At 39.7% G+C, this 27,526-nt stretch overlaps 3 protein-coding genes across 14 annotated transcripts in view; 1 reads left to right on the top strand and 2 right to left on the bottom strand.

Moving 5' to 3' along the window:
• Window positions 1–15,639, bottom strand: part of si:dkey-151g10.3 (serine/threonine-protein kinase WNK3) — a 31,859-nt gene extending 16,220 nt beyond the window's left edge. For all 11 annotated transcript variants that reach the window (XM_026368885.1, XM_026368889.1, XM_026368892.1 and 8 more), the window contains exons 1-3: window positions 15,069–15,639; window positions 7,482–8,601; window positions 305–477 (exon numbers count right to left, since the gene is read on the bottom strand). In XM_026368885.1, coding sequence (XP_026224670.1) covers window positions 305–477; window positions 7,482–8,207 — 899 coding nt within the window. In that variant the 5' untranslated portion in view covers window positions 8,208–8,601; window positions 15,069–15,639. The remainder of the gene's footprint in view (window positions 1–304; window positions 478–7,481; window positions 8,602–15,068) is intronic.
• A 1,100-nt stretch (window positions 15,640–16,739) lies between these two features.
• Window positions 16,740–22,246, bottom strand: fam3a (FAM3 metabolism regulating signaling molecule A). 2 transcript variants are annotated; one of them, XM_026368898.1, is made up of 10 exons: window positions 21,985–22,246; window positions 21,384–21,415; window positions 21,185–21,292; window positions 20,907–20,930; window positions 20,669–20,795; window positions 20,277–20,335; window positions 20,136–20,186; window positions 19,960–20,044; window positions 19,416–19,542; window positions 16,740–17,877 (listed from the first exon to the last, which is right to left on the bottom strand). In XM_026368898.1, exons 2-10 carry the CDS (start codon window positions 21,394–21,396, stop codon window positions 17,779–17,781), a joined length of 693 nt encoding a protein of 230 aa, XP_026224683.1. In that variant the 5' UTR covers window positions 21,397–21,415; window positions 21,985–22,246; the 3' UTR covers window positions 16,740–17,778. The 2 variants fall into 2 exon arrangements, with proteins under 2 accessions (XP_026224683.1, XP_026224684.1); XM_026368899.1 differs by having other exon boundaries at window positions 20,669–20,792.
• Window positions 22,247–22,701: 455 nt separating this feature from the next.
• On the top strand, window positions 22,702–26,875 carry idh3g (isocitrate dehydrogenase (NAD(+)) 3 non-catalytic subunit gamma). Its single transcript, XM_026368897.1, has 13 exons — window positions 22,702–22,782; window positions 23,090–23,137; window positions 23,503–23,514; window positions 23,632–23,729; window positions 23,821–23,936; window positions 24,029–24,089; window positions 24,228–24,360; window positions 24,744–24,877; window positions 24,972–25,074; window positions 25,167–25,313; window positions 25,462–25,556; window positions 25,661–25,721; window positions 26,083–26,875. The coding sequence occupies exons 1-13, from the start codon at window positions 22,702–22,704 to the stop codon at window positions 26,182–26,184; spliced, it is 1,191 nt and encodes a 396-aa protein (XP_026224682.1). The 3' UTR covers window positions 26,185–26,875.
• Window positions 26,876–27,526: the final 651 nt, after the last annotated feature.

Genomic DNA, 27,526 nt, shown 5'->3' with positions numbered 1-27,526 from the left:
TATTACTTATTTGGGCGAGGGTAGTGAAGGGGTTGGGGGTGGGGGTTAAGTAGCATTTGCCAATTTATCTTGTTCTTTCCTCTGAAGGCTGATTTACCTCTATAGGATTGCACTGTAGCCAAAACTGGCATTACTCAGAGAAATGTACATTTCTCAGTCTATGATAGATAGTATACTGTATGTATATAGTATAAATATATACTATTTGCAGTGAAGAGCCGACACATATGGGTGACTTGGCCAAGAGACACAGAAAGGCATCCAGGGAGTAATGAATTTTATTGTATGAGGAGGTTGTGCTAACGTTTTGAGTGTTCCTGAAGTCATGAGTTCAGTAACCAGTACAATGCACTTCTTGCCACGAAGCACAGACTCCCAGGAGTCATAGAAGCGGACGATGTTGGGGTGCTGAAGACCCTTCAGCATCTCAGCCTCTTCCTTGAAGCGCTGCTGCTCGGCCTTGGTGAGCTTCCGGTCCTGAGGTAAGAAGTACAGTCCAAGTTATATGGCATGTTTGTGATCATTTTCTTTTCCTATACACTGGTTGGTAACTACAACATTTCAGGTGCATTGTTTATTTACATAGGGCACACAATAATGCTGCCACAAGGTTCCATATAGAGCCCCAAAGCATCACAGGCTCCTAGCCACCAATGACTGTGCACAAACATTTGCTGCCACTAGATGGTACTATCAATACAGAGTTGCTGGAATGCTGAGACAACACCCAAGTCTAAGCTTTATAAAACACATTTCTACTGCATTTGCCAAATATCCCCAGCATGGCGGACAGAGGCATACATCCACTTCACTGGCACAACCATCACCCTAAAGAAACAGAGACAGCCAATAACTAAATTATCTGTGGAAGGTGTAAAAAAAAAAAAAAAACGAAACAACAACAACAAAAAAAAAACAAACACTTGTTGCTGTATTTCCTGATCTTAAATCAAAAATATCTTCTTTAGTCAGCCTACCCCACAAAAATATATTCATAAAATACAAGTACATGCACTGATAGGAAAATAGTGTTAATGAATATGCAAGTGATGTGCTGGTGATGTAATATTAAGGAAACAGACACAATGCTGTTAATCAAAGGATTTTACAGTGGAGAAAATCCTGACTGGCTCTACTACGTCAGTGTGTATTTTTAAACTTGTTACTGTTACTTCCATATGCACAACAAAAACAATATCAGATCAGTGGTCTTCTGACCTTTATTTGACCCTCTTATGTGCTATTTGTGTGCATTTTTCAGTTGTAACAGAAAGTTAAAACAAAACCAAACAAAGAGTTAATTGCTGTGGGTTTGTATTTAACAGATAACGTTTATCTGTTGGTGTTAGGACAAAATATAGAGACAAAAACAAAACAGTGGATGTGACTTAATATTTGTAAGGGAGTGGGGTAGCAGCCATTGTCGTGTCACAAACAGACCTCACTATAAATAGAAGTCATTATAACACTGACTTTCCACTGATCGATTTCATTGATGTTGATCTTTTTCGGCTTTACACAAAGCTACCTAAAAGGAGGCAGTGTACAGCAGATGTCTCAGTGCAAGTAAACAGATTTTTATGTCATGCTCATCTGTCTCCAGATCTATATGTTTATACATATGTGTCTAAACATATATATATATATATATATATATACATATATATGTGTGTGTGTGTGTGTGTTTTTTATACTCTGCACTCTTCTTTTTGTGCCTCTGATTCTCTTTCTCCCTGTGTCTGTGTTTCATCTTTTCAGAGATATTTTGCTCTCTGTGTCTATACTGGTTCAGTGTCCTTTTCTGGAAGTACTGGTTGAGGGAATCTTTCCACCCCTCATCTCTCAACAGGGAAGTAGCATCAACAAAAAGGCTGCTCCTCTTTGAGCTATTATGGTTAAGAATAAATTCCCTAGCCTAAGCCAGCCTTCATACCTTCATTCCAGTACCTCACAAAATCTTTGTATATGCATACTTATTCATTCTTATTGTTTGTGTTGCATTGTTTGCATCTGTGCAGGTGTGACTACCCATGCCTAGATTCCAGTGCTACCTGTCTTTACATCTATTCCTATTAACATAAATCTTCTTTTTGGTGTCTATTCTTTGTCAGGGAGAACTGCCTTTGTTTGGGTGCTTCTGTGCTTTGTCTCACTTCACAGCAAACCCATCACTCTGTATCACTGTCTGGCATAGTGTGAGACAGTGTTTGCCTTGTGTCCTCGTCTGCTGCCACCTCAGCATCTATTGTGTCTCCCCGAGTGTCTCATTGCCTGAAGGGTCGGCAAAGGCTACAGCCAGTTCAGCTGGAGAGACTGGGTCTAGACAGGCTCACAGGCTACCCACTCACACACATGCACACCTACATTCACCCAAACAACAACAAGCACAACAATAAAAAGGGCATCTCTAGTTGAAAGGTGATACAAGTGTGTCATTAGTACATCTCAGTCTTCTTTCCATTGCCAAGACTGCTTCTCACACAAATATAAAAATACTGCTGTCAGGAGGTCCCACCTACACTGAACTATGTGGTAAATGTAAATGAATACAACTCAATAAACTCTGGAATTGTATAATGGTATAGTACATCAGGCCGACTTTGGTACAACAGCAAATCACAAAAGCAGATCTGACATACATAAAGTGGCACATAATTACCACAGAACAAAATTAACCATCAGAAAATGCAGACATGAAGTTTGGTTAATTGGTCACTCTATATTGACTCTATATAGGTGTGAATGATTATTTGTTTCTATACTGTATGTTGGCACTGTGATAGACTGGTGACCTGTCCAGAAGGTACCCCGCCATGTACAGTACATGTCAAATGTTGCCAATGAGTGTGGATGGCTCTTCACAAAAAAAGTCCATTAATATACTTACCATACCTAAATACTTTAAGGATTCTGCTAATGAATACCTTGACAGTTTGTATAGCAGAGAATTTAACACATGCACATATTTGCACATTGCCACACTGGTTTTAACTAGTGTGCATATTTTTGCTTTGTGTGTAAGCCATTTCAAAGACAAATGCCATTTGTCTTAGGATGTGAAGTATTTCTGATTTAGATTGTTAAGATTTTCGTTTTGAGATTGTTGAAGATGATTCAGTTCTGTTGTAGATTTTGAGGGTATTTGGTAACAACGGTGTATCAACAATAGAGGAACAACCCTTTCGAAGTTTTACAAATGTCATATTTATTTCAGGGCAGTTGTAATGTACTATTGTTACCTAGTGCTTTACATGGTGGTGGCAAGGGCCTATGCATAACGTGGCTCTAACTTGGTAGACAGAGTAGGAGCTAAGACCTTGTTGTGAACCATGAGATTTTTTTGGATCAGACATCTGGTAGAGCAGAAGGTCAAGTTGCGAGTTAAGTAGCCCCATACAACACATGGGGAAATGGACAGGACATGGTTCTAAGACACATTTGGCAGATGGTAAGAGGCTGGGGTTATGAATGCCAAGACATGTGAGCCCAAAAACAAATTTTCTAAATAATACATATCAGATGTGATGCAAGACTATATAAGATAATATTTACTTCAATTGTTACATTCTTGTCTAAAACAACAAAACTCACTTTAAGTCGGATAAACAGGGTTGGTTTAAGGGGACTGTAAACGTATAGGGCAGTATTATTTTTGCTGTAGGTGGAGATATACAAAGATACGCCATTTGTAGTACTGTATGTCACTCTGCAGTGTGGAAGTAAGCATGTCTGAGGTGGCAGTTGGCAAAGGCTAGATTACAGTAAGCTACAACAGGTCAACAAGATAGATTGCTGGTTAAGGTCTGGCCCAAGTAGTGGATTAGAACTCATGGCTAGTGGGCCAAGTTCAAGATGTCAATAAAGATCCCTCAAGCTAATACAATACAATAGCCATTTTGTTTTAGATGACCACATAATAACAGTTTGATCATGAGTGCTCTATTATTCTGATTAGACTAATGCTAGTGTTATATTGTTAATCTCTTAAATGTTCAATAGCAATTGAATCTCTCTTGCCAGTTCGATATTGATCATTGTAGTGGGAGGATAAACCCTGGGGGACACTTGCCAAATGTCAGTGCCCTGGCTGAACATGTGTTTGGTCACAATGATTTCATCCCGGTCTAGTCAGTTCAGCTGTAGTCCATTTGATTCAGTCAACCATCAATAGTCTGCCTCTGCTGTACTTGGCCAAACTCAACTGGTCTATAGTAACAACAACAATTTAGCAGTCAGCCTACCAAGCTAACATTTAACTGCAGACATAAATCCAGACTTCATGAGAAAACATGTTAAATTACTAAACCGAAGGTGACAATCATCATGGCCAACTTTGTCACTGTAGTTACTCAGAGTAGTGTTTCTAGTACTGTGAATGTGTCTGGGTTCAGTTAAGCTAGACCAGTTGGGATGGCTGGGTTGTACCCGTCTGGTTTCTGCCGCCCGAGTTATGCTGTCTGTGCAGGATTTTTGTTCCCGCCTGACAGGCACCCACTGTAATTAACTCCCTGGATCACTCTACATGCTCACTCACACAGACAAAAAGTGACGGGGGGGGGGGGGGGGGGGACTGATGGAGGGAGGTAGGTTGGATGAGAGAGGAGGAGAGAGGGAGGGTGAACATACATACAGCAGCATATGTTGACAGACAACAGCTCATACAGAAATGTAATAAATGTATGACACCTATACCAATACATACTATATGTATACAACAAAGGACTGAAGAAATAGCAACAGACATATATGTATGTCCCTGTCTAGGCATTTGAAGGGAAATGAAGTGAACAGAAGAGAGATAGTGTCCACACTGTGAACTTTAATTACCTACTCTTTCAAGCTGCATTTGGACAGCTAATCCCCTGGCATCCCTCACTTTGTGGACACAGGAGAAGAGGAGCTAGGTGTTCACAGATTGCAGTCTGACAGGATAGTAGAGACTTTACCAAACACAACATTGGCGAGTCACATACAGTCAGTTTATGATCCTCTCCCATCTAATGCTGTCTAATTGGAAGTGTTGCACAGACTGGTGTTATGGCATTATATTACATGGCCAGAATGAGTTCTGAGCATGTTTTACTATTTTGATTAATAGGACATGGGCTTATAATTGGAAATGAATAACTGAGTCAACTTGTAAAATAAACTATATGTAACAATCTTTTGAAACATTTTAGACAATAATATTGTCGCTTATTATACTGTATTATTTAATTAAGATATATGTACACATGTAGATTGTCAATCACTGCATCTAGCACCAGCAGGAGAACTTATTATTGCCTGCATTAAATCTTATAATTAGCATAGTAAGCAGACCATATTGTATCGTTATTATTCTCATCACTACTGTGCAGTCTAATGCTAGTTTTAACTAAAACTGTGTACGGTTTGCTTTGGTACAGTGGACTAAAAAGGAAATATCATGTGATCCAGGTGACCAGAATGTTAGTTTGAATGTGGCACTGGATTCATCTTTAGGCACGTGAATGTGTATATGTGCATGTGTGTAATAATGTGTCTCCATGCATGCAGTAACTTAGCATTAGCTACACGAATGCTCTCTGAGAGGGATGCCATGGTAATCTGTTTGGCTCATCGTGTCTCCCTCTGTCTCTCTCTCCCTCACTCATCATCACCTCTCTATCTCTTTGCTCATTTTCCTTCCTTCTATGTTAATTACTTAAAATGTATTAACTTATTTAACATTATTTCTTAATGTTTCTGTATTTTTGTACTGATCTCCCATGTATATGTATTATATGTATATGTATTTTCTGATGTTAATGTCCTAATATTTCAAAAACAAATAATCAGTGACAATTTTTTTTCCCACGGGGTTTAATTTGACCCAGTATATTTGTGGAGACAAAATTGGATATCAGATTCAATTTGGGTGTGCAATCAGCTTAATCCTACTGTCTTTTCATTTTCAGAAAATGCTTTAGCAGCTCTGATTTGTTCGCATTACTGAGCCAAGGCCAAATACAGTGCAATGCCTTTGCTGGTGTCATGAATGAATATTGTCTAGTGGCAAAACATATTAGTGACTATAGTGATACTACAAGTGAAAGTGAAACGGGCTATGTGCAAGCTAAGAAAAGGACAGATCAAGAATTTAAGTAGAACTGCTACAGCAGTAAGATATGCCAAGCAGCAGAGCCCAACTGTTGATGTAAGGCTAATTCACTAGGTGTTGGAATAATACCAGAAAAGGTGATGGGGGAATGTTTGATGGTCGTTAGACCTACAGACAGAGTCTGATCTCAAGGATTACTCAAGGCTCTTATTTTGGAATTATTTCCAAACCAAACACATGACTGACACAAAGCCAGCAGTCAAATCAGATGGCTTACAGAAACACTGCTCTCTATTGTAGGGCCACAAGTCAAAGCGATGCATTTCTTCTCTTGTCCACAAGTCTGTCTCCCACCACATGTTGAATTCACGCCATCAAACAATGATTCCCATTACTTCTCAGCATAAAAATCCAGTTAGACGCAGCATAAAGACTGTGATAGTGATGTGGTACTAAACATCTACCACATTTTCATTATTTTCTTCCCACCACCATGAAAATGCAAGACAATGACTTTCTTACAGCAATGTTTACTGTTCTTACACCTACATTCGCTACAGTATTCCTATTTGCTCTGTGCTCACAAAATGTATCCCATTCAGAGGTTTCCTTTCACATGATTATTTGCATTTCATACTTCATTGCATTACGCAGATTAAACAGACAAGAGTATATGTACTGTACTCTTGGTTATACTCGGATGCAATTTAAAACTAGCCTACTTTGCAACACAATGCCGACCATTTATTTTACATCACCTTCAAATGTGTACAACTTGTCAGTCAAAGTTGACTGCTTAGTTAGTGTCAAAATAAGTAATACGGCTCTAAGTAAAATACACCTTCTAGATCCTTAAGAAAATGTTTTTAGGTTCCACTTGCGTTTATTCAATCACTGTAGCTACAGCAGTTTCATTAAAATACGTTCTAAAATTATGAGGTGGCATGAATGAATTCATACAATTCAAGTAAACCAAGAAAATTCTACTTATAATAGGAAACCGTATTGTAACAAAAATAAGTGCTGACTGCCTATGAGTCTATTATTCATAACAGTCCTAGTAAAGGCAAAGCTTCCACTTTCACTTTGTGCTGTCACTCAACTCCAAGTGATGCTCCTCTTTTTCACCCCATCTCCACTCAACCGCAGTCTCATAGTATGAATAGCAAATGGAAAACGTGCTGAGATTTCCAGATTTCTGAGTTAAGGATTACTGGGACACAGCTAATTCTATTCACTTCAAAAGAGCAATATATACACAAATATTGGAAATATTTATTGATACAAAGTATACATAAGCTAAGTATATAGGCTAAATCACAGGTAATAGTACCAGCTAATGCAGAAGTTATATTTGTGTAGAATTATGATATAGAAGAAAAGAGCCAGCTTCTCTTACCTGAAGTTCACACCAAGCCACCTCCACCCAAGTCTCTGTGTCCAGGCCTTTATAGACAGTCTTGAATGCTCCTCGGCCCAGTTCAATGTCAAACTTGAGGAACCTGCCTCCAGGAGAGGTGGCCACAGCCTTCATCTCTGCTTCCTCCTCCTGCTCACGGTCCCTCTCTTTCCCCCTCTGGTTAGGTGCAGAGATAGAAGCATCCTTGCTAGCGTCCTGTGTGGAGCTGGGACATGATGGGTCATGGTCCAGGGCAGCACAAGATGAAGCAGCCCCTTCTTGCTGGGTACTGCTGGTGAAGACTGAGTCTGAGGAGCGCAGCTCCAGATGGGGGGCACTGTGGGATGCCTCAGGGAACACATCCGTCTCATTATCCTCTTCACAAATCTCCACACTCTTTCTGAAGAAGCGTTTCTCCCTCCTCAGTTTTTTCTGACCAGTGTCAATTGGTAAAGAGGATGTAGAGAATGAAATTGGTCTGACTGTGGTTTCCTCACCTTCCTGGCTGGCTTCCCCTCCTCCTCCTTCTCCTCGGATTCGTCCTTCTTCTCCTCCAGTTGTTCTCCTCTCCTGAGTCTGGGAAGAGGGAAAATCTGAGGGGGTGCTTTGTGTCCTCTCCCTCTTTTGGTTGGCTCTACCTTCCTGCTCTGTGTCCTCCTCCCTCTGTCCATCAGGTTTTTCCGAGGAGTCGTCAGTGCCTGTGGGCTCTCCTGGGTCAGTAGCCATGGGGAATGGTCCTTCCCACCCCTGTTAGACCTCCTCCTCCTCCAAACCTTTGTTCCTCTTTCAGTCCCCGTCTCTCTATGTTTCTGTTTTCACACTCACTTCTTCTAATCTGTCAGGCTGTTTCAGCTTCCAGTGCTGTAGATTACTAAAGCCGTTCTTTGTCTGATTTTCTTTGATGATTTAACGTTCCAAAAGAGGCTGAAGAATAGCAGTTTCCCTTTTCCTCTTTACAATCTTCTATATTTCCTTCAGAACACACTTATTGCAGTAAAAGGCAAAGAAAACCACACCCAGCTTTTACATACATACAATAAATCCAGGTGTTTTGTCAGGTCTGTTGGGAAAGCTGCAGTGGTTTCTTTCAAACTGTTGTGTGTATATCTTCAAGTAAAACCTGTAAGAAAAGAAAAACAAAGCCTTGCATTAATATTTAGACATTTAGAGGAGTGAATTAAGTCATCATTTTATGGGCATTTTAGCCCTGTAAAGAAGAAACTGTGGTGGATCCTGTTTGGATTTGATTAGATAAATTTACCTCACCATTGAAAAAAATATTGAGAGTATTAGAGCAGTGTAGTCAATTTGGGTAAAAACTGAATAGGACTGAATAAGAAATGCTAAAATACTTAACTTAAATGAGTTGTAAATGATCCAACAGCCAGTTACAAACTATAGTTGTACTTGTATTGATTGCCTGTAAAACTTCTGCTAATACATTTTAGTAACAGTGCAAACATTAAAGAATATCTAATGAAAATAACTAGATTATTTCCAGTAAACAGACGAAGGCTAACATTTCAGAAAGTAGAAATGTCTGTAAGTGGTCTGTAAGTGGTTATTTTCCAGATCCATTTGCTAAAGCAAAAAGCAATGTAAAGTCAAACTGGTGACATTTTGACACCCTGGATAATTTCCATTTTTGGTCAGAATGTTTCAATGACCATACAGATGAGCAACCAGTAGATCTGCTTTATCTGCTAAATAAAAGCCTCAACTTTATTACATGATCAACTAATATTTAAAACACCCCCTAAAGACTAACCAATGCCCCTGGTCAAGAATTAAACATGCCTTCATCAATCATCCAGTGCATGTTTATAAGTGCCTTGTGACTTTACTTGTGTTCAAAAGCTCCATTAGTCAACAGAAAGCTGCAGTTAGGAGTATGCAATCCTTATCATCAAATATGGATGATGAACTATGGGCCAGTTGAGTGTGAATAATTCATACATAGAGTGATTGTCGAACTGCACGGGAATGACTACCACACATCTGCAACACAGGACTCATAAATATAGACAACTATGATTATGATTATCACAAGAACAGGGATCAGTTGACAGTATTGCTCAGCACATATTCAGTAGAATAATTTCAAACTGGACCTCAGTATTATCCTCTGCCAGCAGAAAGTGGAACTAAATACTGCAGGTTTCTTGGGTTTGTGTGTATGTATTTGTGTGTATACTATTACAAAATTTTTCTATGAGATCTTTATCTTCTAATTTGCTCTATATTCCATTTGCTCCTAGGTATTATATATCCATTTCCTCCTGACAGCCCATGATCTCTCAGCGACTGCATCACAGCCATTTCATTAACCAGCAGCCAATACCTAAGAGACAGGGATGAGATACCAATTACGGATGCAGTAAAGCCAAAAGTCAGCACTTATGATTAAGGATCTGAACTTAGAAGAAAATAATTTACCAATGTATACCAACAACAAAGGCTATACTGAAAAGAATTTGGATTAACGGTGCAATTAACACAAAGTAAGCACAGTCTGAATGCATATTACTTTAAAACTCAGCACATACAGTATTACCTTACAGCTAAACACAAGAGAATGTCAAGGGTTTGTGTTAGGTTACAACACTCATCACTATGGTGGTATCCACAAGAACTGTACAGTCAATCTAAGCCTCACATGTGTTTGTTACTGTTATATTAACAGTCAAAGTCACAGCACCAAGTCTAGACCTCTTCTTCAATTTTAATGAGCAAAGCCCACCATGGCCACTGGGGGCTCATCTTGTGGCTCACGGCAGCTATTATCTCTTTTATAATACTTTCATTAACACTCATATCAAGACTGTTGTCTCTCCAGGCATAAAGCAAAGTAGTATGACATGCAATGCTAGTAGCTGTCAGTTCAATTAATAACACAATAGACTGATCCAGTTCCTAGAGAACAAGAAAGCATTCCAGTTAAGCAACATTCCCAAGATGTAGACTCATGCTCTAAGAGGCAACCTGTAATTAGCAATAAGCTAGAAGCCTCCACAATGCACTCCGCATCTAATGCAACAGAATATCAGTTAAGCATGTAGGTGGTAAACATTTATGCAATCCTTAATTATATTATATTATAGTATTTGTGTTTTTGGATTATAATAGTAATAATAATAATAATAATGAATACTTCATTGATCCCCTTGGTGAAATTATATGTAGATATTTAGGTAATTTCCAGGAAATTTGAACAAGAAACCATTTATAAATAAAAAAATATCATGATACGGCTTAATCCTACAACAAAAATAGAGCTGTGACTAAGCATTATTTATATTTTTATTCTTTTTATCAATCAGTCAATATATTTCTGGACATAGTGAAAGAATACCCAGCACATTTCTCTGACTTCAAGGTGAAAAGACTTCTTAGTCAAACCAAAAGCTAAAACATCCAAATTATATTGAATTTAAAATTATTTAATTCACCACAGCAATTCATCATGCTAAAAAAGATAGGGCCTGAAATGTGGCTCATCAAATGATTAAACTGTAAAATAAATTACCAATTAACCGTATTCCCTGCTTATCAACTCACTTCAGCACCATAATAAACCTAAGAAACAGAGAACAAATAACTGATCTAAAACTTTCTTCTACATTGTTTTGTTCATGACTAAAGGTAAATTTAGGCTGACTCAGGGAAGGTTAACTGTAGTGTACAGTGAGACTAAAAAGGTAAAGGCTAACAGGAAGTAGGGAACATAGAGGTGGAAAAACAACAGGCAATAAAGAGAGGGAAGTCGCCCTTTAAACAGAAGCTTATTTGCCTATGTCCCCAGGGCAAGGAGTTCCCATGAAATCCACATACCGGACAAAGTTATCACAGTACATCAAACACGTTCAAAACCATCACTGTCTCTCACATTCGCCCAGTCTCCCAAGCACGCACAAAAAGGCGCGCAAACACACACACACACACACACACACACACACACAGATATCAGAACAAACTTTGTTTCACGTTTGCTTTCTACTTCTCTGTCTTTAATGCACAGACATTAACACACATTCAGACTCTCATTCATGTCAAAAACAAACCCTCACTCGCGCCCTGGCCACAGGTCCCAATTCAATGAAAAAACATCAAAAGGAATTTCCTGACACCAGCCAAATGACCAAGCAACTGCTCATGTGGGCAAATGTGGTAAACCAAAGTTGAAGATAACAAAACCAACACTGCAGCAGTAAACAGTGACATCTTGCTTTGGCAGCAAAATGACTCCAGTATGTAGCGTTCATCAAGTTCACATGTCATTGTGTGTTAATCTTGCCATCAGTGCTGTAGTACATGGGAACTAGACATCTGACGTGCTGCACTCTGCTTACCCTCCAGGCTTCTGTGAGGCTCCTGCACAGGGGGAACACCTGCAGCTGCCTAATAATTTTTGAATGTGCAGCGAAAATCATTGTGACACCTTTTATTCCTGACTACCAAAGATGTGATTTCTATTCTGTTCCAAAAACCCGCAGAAGGCCATGTTTGTTTTTAGCTAGCATCTTGTTATTCATTAAAAGGAGAGGCCCTACATAACTAAGATTTAATCTTTCATGAAAACAACAAATACACATACATACAGCTCACATTTCCAATACAATCTATAACTTATATACAACAAATTCGGTTGCTGTATTGCAAACCTGTTGCTCTTTTTATCTCTTACTTCATGGGGATACACACATTAATACCCTGGAACCAAACTACGGCTGGAAAATTAGGCAGGCAGACAAAAGACAAGCTATGGGACATTGTATGTGCGCAAAAACAGTGCCGTTTTTGCAACTGTGGGAGACATGATGATGAAAAGAGTGAATAAAAAGTGGCAAGGGGTATGAGAAGGGATTGTTGTTGGTGGGAGCGGGCGGACGCAGAGTTTCAAACAGAGAGAGAGGGAAGGAGAGATAGAGTGAGAGGGGCCAGCTAGTAGAAGGGGTGGGAAAAATGTGTGTGTGAAAGGGAACAACAGAGAGATAAAGAGAGGGGGGTGGCACAGACAAAAAGAGGGCTGGAGGGGATTTGTGTGATAAAATATGTGCCAATGTTTGTGTGAATGAAAGCAGTGACTATAGCTAAATTTCTGCCTGAACAAAAGCAGCTACAGTTGTGTGTGGCGAGAGGAGAGAAGAGTAGAGGAGGATACTTTTCATGGCTGGAAAAGGAAACATGAGGTGATTACATTAGCATAGGAATAGTTTCCGTTGGCATGTGCAGCGTCACAGGGAGACTGGGAGCAGAGGGCCAAGAGGGTGCAAGTTAAGGAAGATGTGTTTTGCCTAAACCTGTTATTGTGCTGCACTCTAATTAAAGATATCAAATCAAATTAAATCAACCTGTGTGTGTTTTTGGCATTAAAAATATATGAGCAAACTTGAATGACTAATACTCTCTTATTAAAGTTAAATAAAAAATTCTTAAACCTAAGTTCAGGCATATTTTCCGTTTTCATTCAGGTGCCATGTTGTGATATCACAAGCGTGTTATCAGTAGATTCAAGTGTTGCAGTTTTTTAACAAGGTTCCTTCATCAACTGCCAGCTAGTTTGCATATCATTCCTTTGCTGATCCCTTCACTGAGTGAGCATTGTTGTACCAGAGAGTCACGAATGAGAGGAAATGTTTAGCGAATACACTCAGCTCCCTAGACTAGACCGGGAATTGAAAGCAATATAAAAATGTCTGAGTTCAGTTGACTGAGAAATTGAACACACTTTAGTCCTTTTGTCCTATTGAGATCAAATCCAAACAAAATTAGACTAACAGCCTTTCCATGTATGATTAATGCAACCCTGCAATCTATCTGTCCAACTCACTATTAGTCCTACAGAGATTTAAAGAGTAGATGGAGCCTGAGGGATGTGGGAAGATGAGGCAGAGGTTGCACAAGGTCTGAGGGCTGTTGGCCAACATTTAAATAGACCCAATGTCAGGCAGCAACTACTCTGAGGATCAAAGATCTACATCTGAACCCTGCAGCTCAGCTGTTGACCACGCTGGCTGGAAAAACAAAGAGTATATTTTTTCATGTCTATCAGACATGACTTCTGTCATATAGTAACACCAGGGCCCATTACTGTAGGCAGTTGTAAACCTTCAAAGGGGTGAGTGTGTCTGTGCTGCTGTCTCATTGAAAATGCAGGAGGTGGACAGGCTTAGACTGTGATTATGTGGAACAATGACAATTAATTATAACATTCAGGACAAGCACTATGCAACATATGCAGCAGAAGAAGGGAGATCCTCTGCTGGCCATCTAAACTGAGTACATGAGTTGATCCTGCACATGTTGCTTTTCTGTGTGTCTTCTGTCTAGGCAGCATATTGAAAATCGTTAAAAAATATTCAGTATTGTCTACTGGAATCAAACACACAGCGATTGTTCTCTCCATGTTAGGGAAACACAGGGCAGAAAGCACAACAGTGACTTTGTCCAATCCAGGTCAAGCATGGGAGAGCAGAGTGTAGGTAGCACACACAGAGTACTGTGTACTGAGAGAGAGAGAGAGAATATGTGTTATCTAACCCCCCTTGTATTCTCTTTTATTCCCCTCAGAGCACAGAACCATCCCATACAGGGATTCATCTAATCCAGGTGAGGGAAAGTCTCTTTAATCAGCCAATGATGAATCAGGATTACATCTTACTAAAGTAGCTTAATACTCCTGGAGCTCATATCAGCAACTGAGCCCCATCTTTTTCCTGCAATTGCTGTCTGAACTTTTAGAGTTGATGGAGTACTCAGGCATCAGCTAAGCGTTGATTTCACAGGTTCTGCTGCCGTCAGCTTTTTCTCTTACGAGAAAGTTTTGAGTTCACCACTACTGCTCTCAGTGGAACGATAAGATGCTTTGTTTCGACATATATCATCAGAATATCAATACAAGAGTTGAGGATGGGGATGCTTGGCATTATACATAATTGATAGACACCGCATACAATCATTAAAATGCCAATAATTAATGCAGTTCTGAGACATACAGGTGATGTGCGTTTTTCTACTTGCACATATTGTGCAAAAATCATTAGAGCCAAAACCTTATGATGTGACTCGCCATGCAGTATCCAGTGGCTCTGAAGGAACAGACAGCAACTATACGTTATTTATAGGATATAAACAGTGCACAGTGATGCCTGGATGTGCACTGCGAAGTGCAGCTATTGGCCAGTTGGCAGCTCAGCTGACTTGAGAAACGCCGTGCAAACAGTACAAACACCAGACAGGGTAGGAGTACAGTGACTAGGACGACTGACACCGTCTAAAATCTAAATCCCCTGACTCCCTGGCCTTTTAGCAGCTAATCATTGAAATAATAGGCTAAACTGTTGGTGTCAGTGAGGTTTCCCAGGGGTCTGCACTTGACTCAAGTGTTTTTTTTTTGTGTTTTTTTTCCTCACAGCATAATTTATTTCGGAATAATAAGATGCCAATGGGGATGAGAAATGGCTAATTAGCAAGTGTTTAACTAGACTGGACAAATTAAGGTCTCCCTGTCTGTCACAATCCTGGAATGACACCATCATTTTACGAACATTAGTATTTACACAAAAACAGAAAAGAACAATCACTCACCCATGTGTAACACCGCAGGTCGTCGGACCAGAGATTTACAGTATTTCTGTTAAAAACTAGCTGCTCAGCCGACACAGCTAACTAGCTAGTTACCTCACTGGTAAATACAGTTATTATTATTATTATTATTATTATTATTCTTTCCGCTGCTATTTACAAGCGTTAATACACGAGATGTACATCAAGCAGTCGGTGTAGAAAATTATTTTACACCCACTGAAAAAATACATTTACAAAAAAAAGAAAGAAAAAGAAAAACAAAGCTTTAGAAAAGATTCGCGGGTCCGTCTGTGTTTCTCTGTCACGTCGCGGTGTCGTCGGCTTCAGGATCCACAGCGGAGCCGCCGAGCCTCGGTCCTCTGAAGGAGGCACTTGGTGGAGCGATGCCGGCCGCTGGTTCACACATTTACCCGCTCGCCGCTCGCTTCGTCGGCTCTAAGTTGTGCGAATCTCCATTCACATGTACCCGAATAATATCCGTCCCTTATGTACATAATTTCCAACGCACGACTCCGACGGCCTTCGGCAGGTTCTCGTCTGCTCTGACAGCGCACCGCCTGGCCGTCCTCACTCGCCACAGGGCTGCTCATCACGCTGAGCCCGAGCAGTGCGCTCCCTCCGCCACCAGAGGGCAGCGCGGCGCCATCTTTACACCGACGGCTGGTTATGTCAACTGGATGCCGCGTTCCATTGCTGCTCGGAAACTGGATCACCATCATGCACTTTTTAAGGTTTCTGTGGTTTTATTGTATAGATCTGATAGAAAACTAAACATGAAACACGACACTCTAATCCAACTCTACAGTACGACTATGAGCTTTTCAAAATGCACAATCAATAAAAGTGATGTCTTTTTTTTTTTCTTTTCATTTGCTATGGCTGATGAACTGTCACATTTTATTCTTTAGTAAATGAAGTAAAATAAAACTTAATATTTGGTTGCAAATCAGTGTTTGCAATAACTGCATCAAGTCTGTGATGCACCATCACCAGGCTGTTGCAGGTTTTACTCATACATGATTTAACCTGCAGCCACCTTCACTTGTTTGTTTTTGGGGGGGTTTCTCCCTTCAGTATTTTACACTTTCATTGTTAAAGCAGTTGAAAACAAACGGCCAATTTGAAGGTAGGCCTGCTTAATATCAGCAACTCAATGACTTCTTGTCAATACTACATACTTATTCCACCTCCGTTAGTGTGATTATGCCGTCTACTTCTGCCTTTGAACACCACACAACCTCCAGCGCTTCACCACACTAACTCGCTCGTAAACAAAGAACTGGAAATCACGATTCTTCTAACACCACTCCAGTATATTTCCACAGAAAAAAAAGGAAACTGATCATGTTTGTCATCATCACGTTTGACATATGTGTTCGACGAGAAACAGACCAGAGATCTTAATACACCCAGCAGTAGAGTTGAGTGAATCAACGCTCCTGAGCACAATGAACCGAGTCACCCCGGTGAGACGCGGACGTCTGTCGCCCTCTGGTGGATTTCCTCAAGTACAACAGTTGATTCAAAACATTTAGGACACAAAGGAAAATATTATGACTTTTTTTAATTCATCACATTAGCACAATATAAACACAGACGGTGATGCTTTATAGAAAAAAAAATACATTTAGATATATCATATCCGTTAAAATAAGTTTCTAACCATACGTATAATCTTACAAATAATTTTATTTCTATACATCAAACATTTCCTACATACCGGCTTGGAAGATGCCAGATGGTTACATTCAACATTTTAAAAACTAAAAAACACACAAGCACACATTGAGAATGAATCATTAAACAAAGCACTGGGCTGACAGATGCCATCAGGCCCAAAACAACATTAAAATCCTGGGCAGTGTTATGATGAACCCACACAATGAATCTGCTGCGGTTTTGAGCAAAGTATTAAAATAAATTATTTTATCAAAAGGAAAACCACTTAAGTGAAACTTGTCTAACGAATTCTGTAAACACGTGGCAAGCAAATAACTGGTCAATAACGGAACAGCATCAAGTTCTTAGGAAACAACGACAGCTAACACAAGTCATTACAATAATTAACAAAATCTATATCACACGATGAAAATATGTTTAAATATAAAATTGGCCCGTAGACCTGGTGCTTAGAATATTACTACTAAACGTACTAGTGTCAAATAAATCCTTTCCTCATGCTGACATGGATTAGGTCTCCTTAATACCTGAAAATAGGCAGGTTTGTCTTTTGTCTGCTGAACATCACATTCTATGCACGTATCAGTTCCTTCATATTTCTGTAATATTTAATGTACATTGAATATTCATATTCTACAGACAGGCTCAAACTGAAGAAATGTATCCCTTTCCTACAATGGCTTAGGAAGCCCTCCTCCATCTGCATTCATTCACTGGTCACTGTTACTTTTTGGTCGTTAAACATTTGGTCTCTTAAATTTCCTTAACCTGACACAAACATTCCCCCGGTTTCTACAACTTGCGCAGAAGTGGCTCGTAAAGCTTAACGCACAAATCCTTTACATCGGGTTCCAGCAATTTTAAATATATTAAACAATCTCTGAAGTTAACTCCTGTCTGCCACCAGAGGGAAAACAAAAGGACATTTGTGGCCTTAGATGGTATCTGTGATTCAGCAGCTCCTGGGCTTTACAACAGTCATTTGGATCCACTGCTCCTCTAGTGGTATGTGAAGAAGTACCAGACAGAACTATGCTTCCAGTGGTGGCCGCAGAGGAATACATCCATCCATTTCCAGAGACTCAGGCCAACCTTCATACTTGTTGTTGCTCTTGCTATTCTTCATACGCTGGAGAAAAACAGGCCGAGAATATATGTAAATAAAACAGTCTATCACACAACGTTCTTACTGCTGGATGAAAACTAATCACATGCAAATGCTGTACATGACTTAGCTTTAAACTATACAGAGTTCATGATAGGAAAAACTTTTCCACATTAACAGTAGGAAGAACCATAAATATCAAAAAGTTTGATCAGATTTGGAAAATGTCAGTGCAGACTAGTTTTTATAACACTTGTAGGACATGTGCAGGCCAAGCAACATGTGGTGGTTGGTATTACTATCACCACCACAGAGACAATAACAAACAGATAAGACAATCTTCAGAAGTGTGATGACTATCCAATATAGAAATAAATTGGATTTAATCTATTGCATTATGTTATGTGAAATATAGACTGCCACAAATACAGGGAGTGATATCGGTGGATACGTGTATAATTTACTTCTTCTTTTCCTTTCGGCTGTTACCTTTCAGGAGTCACCACAGGGAATCATCATCCTCCATTTAACCTTCTCCTTTGCGTCCTCCTACCTCACACTAACTAACTTCACGTCCTCTCTCACGACATCCATCCATCTCCTTGGTCTTCCTCTACACATCCTGCTCTCGCAACAGATCACGTCATCTCCAAACATCAGTCCATGGAGATGCCTATCTTACCTCATCTGTCAGCCTGTCCATCACCAGAGCAAACAAGGAGGGGCTCAGAGCCGAACCTTGCTGCAGACCCACCTCCACCTTGAGCTCCTCTGTCACACCTACAGCACACCTCACCGCTGTCTTACAGCTCTCATACATGTCCTGCACTACTCTAACATACTTCTCTGCCACTCCAGACGTCCTCAGACAAACCACAGCTCCACTCTCTGCATCCTACCAACTCTCTTTGTCTACTTTCCGCTTCCCTGATGACACACCAAGTACCGTCCTACCTGTCTCCTCTATGTTTTGCCTTAATCCTCTTCCTCACCACCATCCTGCATTATCTGGCTACACTTTCAGCTACCATGCACAAGATGTAGTCCACCTGAGTGCTACTCCCTATGTTCTTATATGTCACCATATATTCCTGCCCCTTCTGGAAGAAAGTTTTCACTACAGCCATTTCCATCCTTTTTTTAAAGTTTACCACCATCTGTCCTGAAGAGCAAACCTGCCCATCACAATCCCTTCACCTCTGTTCCCTTCACCAACATGTCCATTGAAATCTGCACCAATCAGACCTCTCTCACCTCTCGGGATGCTCTGCATCACATCACCTAACTCACTCCAGAAGTTCTCCTTTTCTTGTAACTCACATCCTACCTGTGGGTCATAACCACTAACAACATTGAGCATCACACCTTCAATTTCCAGCTTCAGAGTCATCAGTTCATATGATCCTCTTTTCACCTCCAGAACATCCCAGACAATCTCCTCTTTCAGAATACATATTTTACTTATTCTATTACTGAAAGTAGTTAATGTAAACACATCAGCATCATCAACAGTGGTAAACAACACTAGCATTATCAGTATATTAGTAGTTATAGTAACATACCTGCTCAAAGGGACTCTTATTCTCGATACCCTTGGCTCCAACAAAGACCCAGCTGTCTCTAAAGGCCAGTTCCTTCACTACCGTGCTCCCAAGCTCCTCAAACAGTCGCCGAGCTTCGTCGTTCAGCCTGACACAGGAAATGAGGACAAGGTAGCAGGTTAAGCTTTATCTGATTTCGCCTTTATAACCCTGATATGGTTTTTATCTATAAAGCTTTTGAGTGCAACAAAGATGGATTTCAGTTTTATTTAGAGGTTCAAAACTGAATTACTACTATCAAGTCTAAAAGACTTTGAATTTACCTGCACGAAAGGTGCTATACAAATAAAGTATTAGGTGACAAAAAAAAGTTTTTTTTGCCTTCCAATTCTTCACTACACTGCTCATCTCCTACAGTGACAGTTGAAGTTTCGCTATTTATCGTTTCGTTATATATCATGATAAAATAAAACTTCTCTCTTTAACTGATATGAGTTGTTTCCAAGAGTTAAAAAAAAAAAAAGAATTATTCAACTTCAACTGACAGCACATCGCAGATTCTTACTTTGTAGCTGGGTCATCAAAGGAAGCCACAAACACAAGTGTTCCCTCATGGAGCGGACGAAGAAACTTCAACAGGTCAGTAACATCTGAAGACAAACATTAGATGAGATATGAACTGTGATGGGTGGTTGTCGTCAAAGACGTGAAGTATATATTACAAAGACTGGTTTTTATTACCTCCTGCCCACATATCGAAGTTCTTTGTTTCCAAGAGCTCTCCTGTCACCCCTGAAGCAAAGCCGCATTAGTCAGGTGTTAAAATAACACAGTGAACAGGATACTAAAATATGAACAGAACACAGGAAGTGACACTCTTACCATTCACCAAAGCTATGTTCAGTCCTCTCCCAACATTGTTCTTCACGCTGCTCAATAACCTGTGAGACACAAGAACAAGAGGTTGAAGCAAAGAATTGGGAGAACGCCTCTTTGCCCTCTCAATATATCTACACGTTTATACAGACTGCATTGCACTTAAAACACGACAACAAATACAAAACAATAACAGACAAATCTACAGAGATGAGGGACACAAAATCTGAAACAATACTTGCATTCAGCTCCCCAGACAGGCTTGGAGGCCTGGTTATCATAGCACAGAGGGAAGAAAATGAACACAGTGTGAAAAAACAAAGCAGAAAACAAAACACACAGCAGGGGAGACAAAGACACACATGAATAGAGAGGAGCTAGTAAACACTGAATCTCACATCTTATCCTCTAGGCAAATTTTAGGGCCGATGACGTTAGCAGCACCAGAGACCAGACGGAAAGCCACGTGTTTTGGGGGACAGGGAGCTGAAAGTCCACATTTATACTTTCGAGGGCGGGGTTCTGCTAAAATATAACATGCATAAATCAATGGCAGTAAGGTAGAAGATAAGGATACTACATTATCAATAGAAAACTTGACAGGGAGAGTCATGTAATGCGTTTTCTTCTGTTTACCTGGAGTTGGCTCATCACTGGAACCTGAAAAACAGTTTCATACTTTGTTTTATCATTTTATACACAGACCATCAAACACATCAAGATTAAACAAACAGTTGGAGATGCTTTTATTCATTATTTTCCTTCTTGATTAGACTCCAAGTGTATCTAGTCTCTAAAATGTCTGAAAACAGAGAATCAGTGTTTGGGAATCCAACATAAAAGAGAGAGCCTCCTGAATTAACTCAGTTAATTTTATGTCAGTCACTTAATGATCTCCACACTATTTCTCTTACCACTGAAGAAATGCCACACAGATGAGCCACTCTCTCCTCCAAATAATGTGATTGCCAGCAGCCAGGTGAGTCCGACCAACAGCAGCACAGCCACAACTCTCAGGGGGCCTGTCAAGAGAAACAGGAAACTCAAGTTCAGACAAAAGAAACCACTGAACAAACAAGTAAAAACTGCAACGTAATAAACATTTCAACCAACCTGTTAATCTCATGATTAACTGTCTCACAGACCTGGACAAATATAAAAACGTGGCTTTATTAGGATGAACATAAAAGCTTTGTTGGACAAGACATTTAATTATCAAAATACACCAAGTTAATGACATGCACTTGGGATTCACTGGAACGGCCAGTCTGTCTATGAACACACACACACACACATTAAACTACTATTTTTCTGTTGTATACTATTCAAACTTGATCATGTTGACACAACACAGTGATTCCAGTGTGCTGGTACTAACTAGGAGATTTATATCTGACTGGGTAACGTTAAGATCAATATTTCACCATAAATCATTTGTACGTTATATTCAGCATGGATAATCTGAATCTGTAGTAATCTAACATTTGTACAATCATTTATTTTAAATGATTTCATTCAAAGTTTAGTACGACATGTTTACATTTTTCAAGTGGCCATATAAGATGGTTCTGTAGAGGTGACGTTTGAATTTTGGATGACATGAACACAAACCACCGCAAAGACGAGCACAAAGTTACTTCGATTAGCAGGTGATTAGTGTCCGATCGATCCAATCCGTTACATGCAGCTAAGAATGAAGACCGACAGGACTCACCTGTTACTGTTTCCGCGCTAAAGGCGAGTTTCGACGTGTTGTCACCTTTGCTAGTATTAAAAGGTGAGGAAGCGCCTTCGCTCCTCACACTTGGGTCTGTTACTTGCGCTGTTTCCTCATTGAGTCACTCCCGTGGAAAATTAGATTTCAATAAAACCAGACTGAGGCCAGCAGAACTTCCGTAATATCGCAAATAATTTAAATCTATGTTTAGCTTCATCCCATCCGTCTTCCGGCTAAACCCTCGTCCGTATCAACGGAGTCTGCGCGACTCTCACGTGACTATATTTGGCATATGCTGCATTCAGGTAACATTGGTGTAATGAGGAGTAAAGGGGGAAACAGGGGTTATTCCCAAATCAAGAAGCAGATCTAAACATTGTGTATACAAAGCATATACAAACCTAATATAAGATTAATGGCGTTAATATCCGAATGTATTTTGATGGTGCAGACAGCGGAGTTTGATGTTAAAGATGTTTTTAGTCAATCGCTTCTAATTACGATTAAATACACGACATGAACGCACCAGCAACCGGACCCAGTTGTCATAAATCACGACTTTCTTTCACTTTGCCACGAAAGTTGTCATTAAACAAATAAATAAATACTGGAATATAGCAAAAAATAAAATAAAAAATTAAATTAAATTAAAAATAACTATCGCGCGAGCACTATACCTCTCCGCGAGAACGCGACGGCTGCTTCAGATTCAAGATGGCTGCTCCCAGTGCTGCTCTGTCGATGTCCAGAGTCATTAATCCTTTTTGGCGTGGACGTGTTGGAAATACGGTTAAAGTAAGGCAAAATGCGACGTTTATGTCGTATCTGGGGTGGTCGTTGTAGTGTCGTTGAAAGATAAATTCAGTTAACTTATCTTCTATAAACACAAGGTCATGTGGTTAATATCACACGGTTCATTTAGCTCTAGCTAACTGATTGTTTTCCCCTCAAGCGATAAGCATAACCGAGGTTTAAGAGCTGGTCCTATTAAAGCTTATCTTTTAGGGGTGTGTGTCGATGTCTGTTTTTTCCGTCGATATGTGTTCAGCCCGAATTCAATCACAAACACGTCCTGACTACCTCTCTTTATTTTGTGTTTCAGGTTTTTGGAACAACTTTGACAAGTCACAGGAATAAGAGCTTGCTCACTGTGAGTAAATGTGTTTGTGGGTTTCAGTCCTACATGAATAGAGGTGACTGTGATTCAGTCTAATTGTCCCTTTTGCACTGAATTAATGTATCATCGTAGCAATTTGATTTAAAAAAAATCACTGCCATTCATTTGTGTTTTTATATTAAAGCTTATAAGCTTGTGTTAGTTACATAACGTTGAGTACTTATTGTATGTTTTATTGTAACATGTTGGCTCCATACATCTGTTTTCTGTCCTCTTAATGGAGGAGGTGTTTTAATACAAATACATTTGCCATTACTTGTTTTTAATGTGTTCTCATACACAGCTGTCAAAGTAACTCTTGTCCCATTGCCTTCCTTGCTGTCCATCTACAACAACAGGGCGACAACATTGTAAGTAGCTGATGAAATATATATACGTCATTTGCCGTATATGGGTTTAAAGTTGCCAAGTCACCAGTGGTATGCTATACGTTCATTGCAGTTAATAGAGTTGATATTATGTTACAGCCCCCACCTGCAAAGTATGGAGGTAGACACACTGTGACCCTCATCCCCGGAGATGGAATTGGGCCGGAGCTGCTCAGTCATGTCAGAGAGGTTTTCAGGTTGGTTAGACTTAAACTTAATCTTGTTCTAAAGCCTTGACTACAAACAGGAGACGATTGCCTTATCACGTGGTTTGTTATCATGCTGTAGGTTCAGCTGTGTGCCAGTGGATTTTGAGGTGGTGCATGTCAACTCTGCTGACGAAACTGAGAATGATATCAACAATGCAATCACAGCCATCCGCCGTAATGGAGTTGCCCTCAAGGGTAAGTAAACATGTCACAAACACAAGCTGTTGGAAGCACACTGTTTATAGTATAGACACCACAGATTGACTGTGACTTACCTTTCCTTATAGGTAACATAGAAACCAATCATAACATGATGCCATCTGTCAAATCCAGAAATAATCTCCTTCGGTAAGAACTGAATGATTCACTTCAATAGAAGCTCTTTTGTCAGATATTTCACATTTCTTCCATATGTTTGTCCATTATGTCAGTTAATCCATTGTTGTCCCTTCTTCTCCCCCCTGGTGTTCAAATGTGTACCAACAGCACAAGCTTAGACCTGTTTGCTAATGTGATGCACTGCCAGTCCCTCCCTGGAGTTCAGACTCGTCACAAGAACATTGACATCATGATCATCAGGGAGAACACAGAGGGAGAGTACAGCAGTCTGGAGCATGAGGTTAGACAGATGAGAAGCACAAACAATTCAACTTCTTGCTGAAACACACATTTGTACTCTGTGTTATAAAGACACATTTTCTCCCTTTGTTTTCATTTCTTCATCCTTGGATCTAGCCCTACTGTTAAAAACGCAGCACGTAGTATTGACTGATTTTGTCAAGACACTATTAGTTCACATAAAATAATGGTTTTCTGTTGCCTTTATATTAAAATAATAATATTAATAATTAGTAAGTTTTAGTTAGTTTTTTGATGTTTCTTTAAAGATGAATACTAGTACTTCTACAGTAGTTTCTATATTAACTCTAGTTTAATCTCTTGCAGTGTTCTGTACTTAAACTTCAGTTGTAATTTATTCTGCTCCTCACTTTCTCCTTTTAGAGTGTATCAGGGGTGGTGGAGAGTCTGAAGATCATTACTAGGAACAATTCCTTCAGGATCGCTGATTATGCCTTCCAACTGGCCAGGGAAAAAGGTCGGCGAAGGGTAACTGCTGTACACAAGGCCAACATCATGTGAGTTTAGAGATGTCTCGCCTCCTTAGTTTTACATCATATTATTAGTTTCTTTGTACTGTAAATGTTGACTACGGCCTTTCTGCTTCAACAGGAAACTTGGTGATGGCTTGTTCCTGCAGTGTTGCAGAGAAGTGGCCTCTGGTTACCCTGACATCACATTTGACAGCATGATTGTGGACAACACCACCATGCAGGTGACAGATGTGTTTTAATGCATTCAAGTACTGCTTGCAAATGTCTCTAGATCATAATTATTCACCTGTTACCTTTATTATTTGTGTTTTAGCTGGTGTCCAAACCCCAGCAGTTTGATGTGATGGTGATGCCTAATCTGTATGGGAATGTGGTGAGCAATGTTTGTGCAGGTCTGGTGGGAGGACCTGGCCTTGTGCCTGGGGCCAATTATGGTCGTGACTATGCTGTCTTTGAAACGGTGAGTGACACTTTTTAATTAGAAGGACATTGTCTCCTTTGCTTGCCTATGATTGAAACTGTATTAAAACTAATGTCTGAGATATTGTAACACAGAGTCTTTCTCTCTCTCTCTTTCTCTTTCTGGCCATATTTCTCTGTTTTCACAGGCCACAAGAAACACAGGGAAGAGTATTGCAAACAGAAACATTGCTAACCCCACTGCCATGCTGCTAGCAAGCTGCATGATGCTGGACCACCTTAAGTAAGCTTTTCCAGGAATAACAGTTTCATTAAAACCTTCCCAGTGATTTTATCTGAGGTGTGATGATTGTGCTGCTCTAAATAACTCTTTCTCCTGAACTTTAGACTTCATGACCATGCAAGTTCTATTCGTAATGCAGTCCTCACCACCATGAATGAAACCAGGGTAAGTCTTCGCCCCCCCTCACCTGTGTCGCCTAATCTTAACATTAATTTGTCGTGTGATGTAGGCTCATGGGCCCTGGCATCGTCTGGCATGCTTCCACAATGGATGTCACAATCATTTAAAAAAATTATATAAAATAAAAAATAAAAATAAATAAAAATGATCTGCTTATCATCCACAGCAGCAGACCAGTTGCTTTTTTATATGCACTATATCTTCCAAAGAGAGAAACATACAGATCAGCCATACAAATAAAAAATGTAACAGTGCTACATGTTCATGACTTTTGGTAATGTGATGATTTAATTAGATTAATGCATGGAGCATATTTGTAAGTTTCCTATTTTCTTTTTCCTTGCAGTTACACACAGCTGATATTGGGGGTCAAGGCACCACATCAGAGGTTGTCCAGTCCGTCATGAGGATCATCCAGAGTAAAGGCCAACTCACAGCAGAGCTCTAAACCACAGAGGACACCATGCCACATGGAGGATGTCTGTGCATGTTTCCATACATGTTTTTGCAGATCTGACGGTTCCTTGTCTTTTTTGTGCACATGGCTTACTGACCACTGTTCTCGTTTTTCACATATGGGCAGTATCACATATATAATCATGTCTCCTATTAAACAATAACTCTCACTTATACATTATGCTCTTCCTGAATTCATTAGATTTAGGCAATTGGACATCCATGTTCAGATAAATTGTTATGAAACGCGCATTGGCCTCTTTTGCAAACATTGAGCACGTTAGTGTCAGAAATGGACTAAGATGGTCCCTCAATCCAGATTATTTATTTTCCAGGTTAATGCTACATTACAGGCTTTTTTTGTAATGTCGTAAAATTACATTTTATACTGTATTGTCCTCTTTGTTCAGAACATAGTAACTGTACTTCCAACCGAATGTTGGTTTTATCAGTCATACTGTGTTGGAGGCGGTGTTCATCAAGTCACTGGTGCGAAAGATACATTTTTGAACTACGCCTGCGCTGTAATAATCTTTTCAAACAAGTGTAAATCACGTCATAAGGATGCACTTTTGTCTTAACATCTAACCAGGCAAGAAGTCTTAAAGGCTCATTTGTAAAGACTTGGTGCTGCTATATATACTGTATAACATAAATATCAATAAAGAAATATATCCCTTGAATTGATCATTCATTATTTTGGAAGATTTAGCTTGTGGTACTGTTGAACTGGATGGTTGGGTACTTTCTTGCTGAAACACACAGCAAGTATTTTCTTGCTGTGTTTCAGCAAGAAATAAATAGGGTTGACTAAATAATATAGTCAACCCTATTTATTTGATAAGGCAATGTAACACACTGAGACCTCTCAGTGTGTTGTAGTGCCCTCTAACACCAGCACGAAGCCTCCAAAATGGTCAGAGAGTTAAAACAACTCTAAAACAGACAAATGCAAGACTTTTATGTAACAGCATTGTCTTTTTGATAAGATCAGTTAGGATTTATCTTGATTCTTTGCCTAAGAACCAAGAAAAACTATCACTCAGAATATAAGCTCTGTTCCGGCCTCCAGCTGGGGATTAAGATTATTTCGCTCCAAATAAGATAAAGCTCACTGATCCTTCCGTTTGTTTTACAATTTCACGCTCCATCAGTGTCTTTCTTATAACAGTAGATGATAAGTTGCTATTTTACAAGTTGTCACTAGGTGGCAATCCCACTTTCTACCAACCAGAAGTAGTATGGTCATCCGCTTGTGTGTGTGGTCCTTGTTTAGGCCTTTCTGGATCTACTACTGCACTGATTGCATTATGAAAAAACTACAGAGAAATTGG

This window comes from Anabas testudineus, chromosome 7, assembly GCF_900324465.2.
Source record: "Anabas testudineus chromosome 7, fAnaTes1.2, whole genome shotgun sequence".
NCBI lineage: Eukaryota > Metazoa > Chordata > Actinopteri > Anabantiformes > Anabantidae > Anabas > Anabas testudineus.
This window is presented reverse-complemented; position numbering and strand designations above follow the sequence as displayed.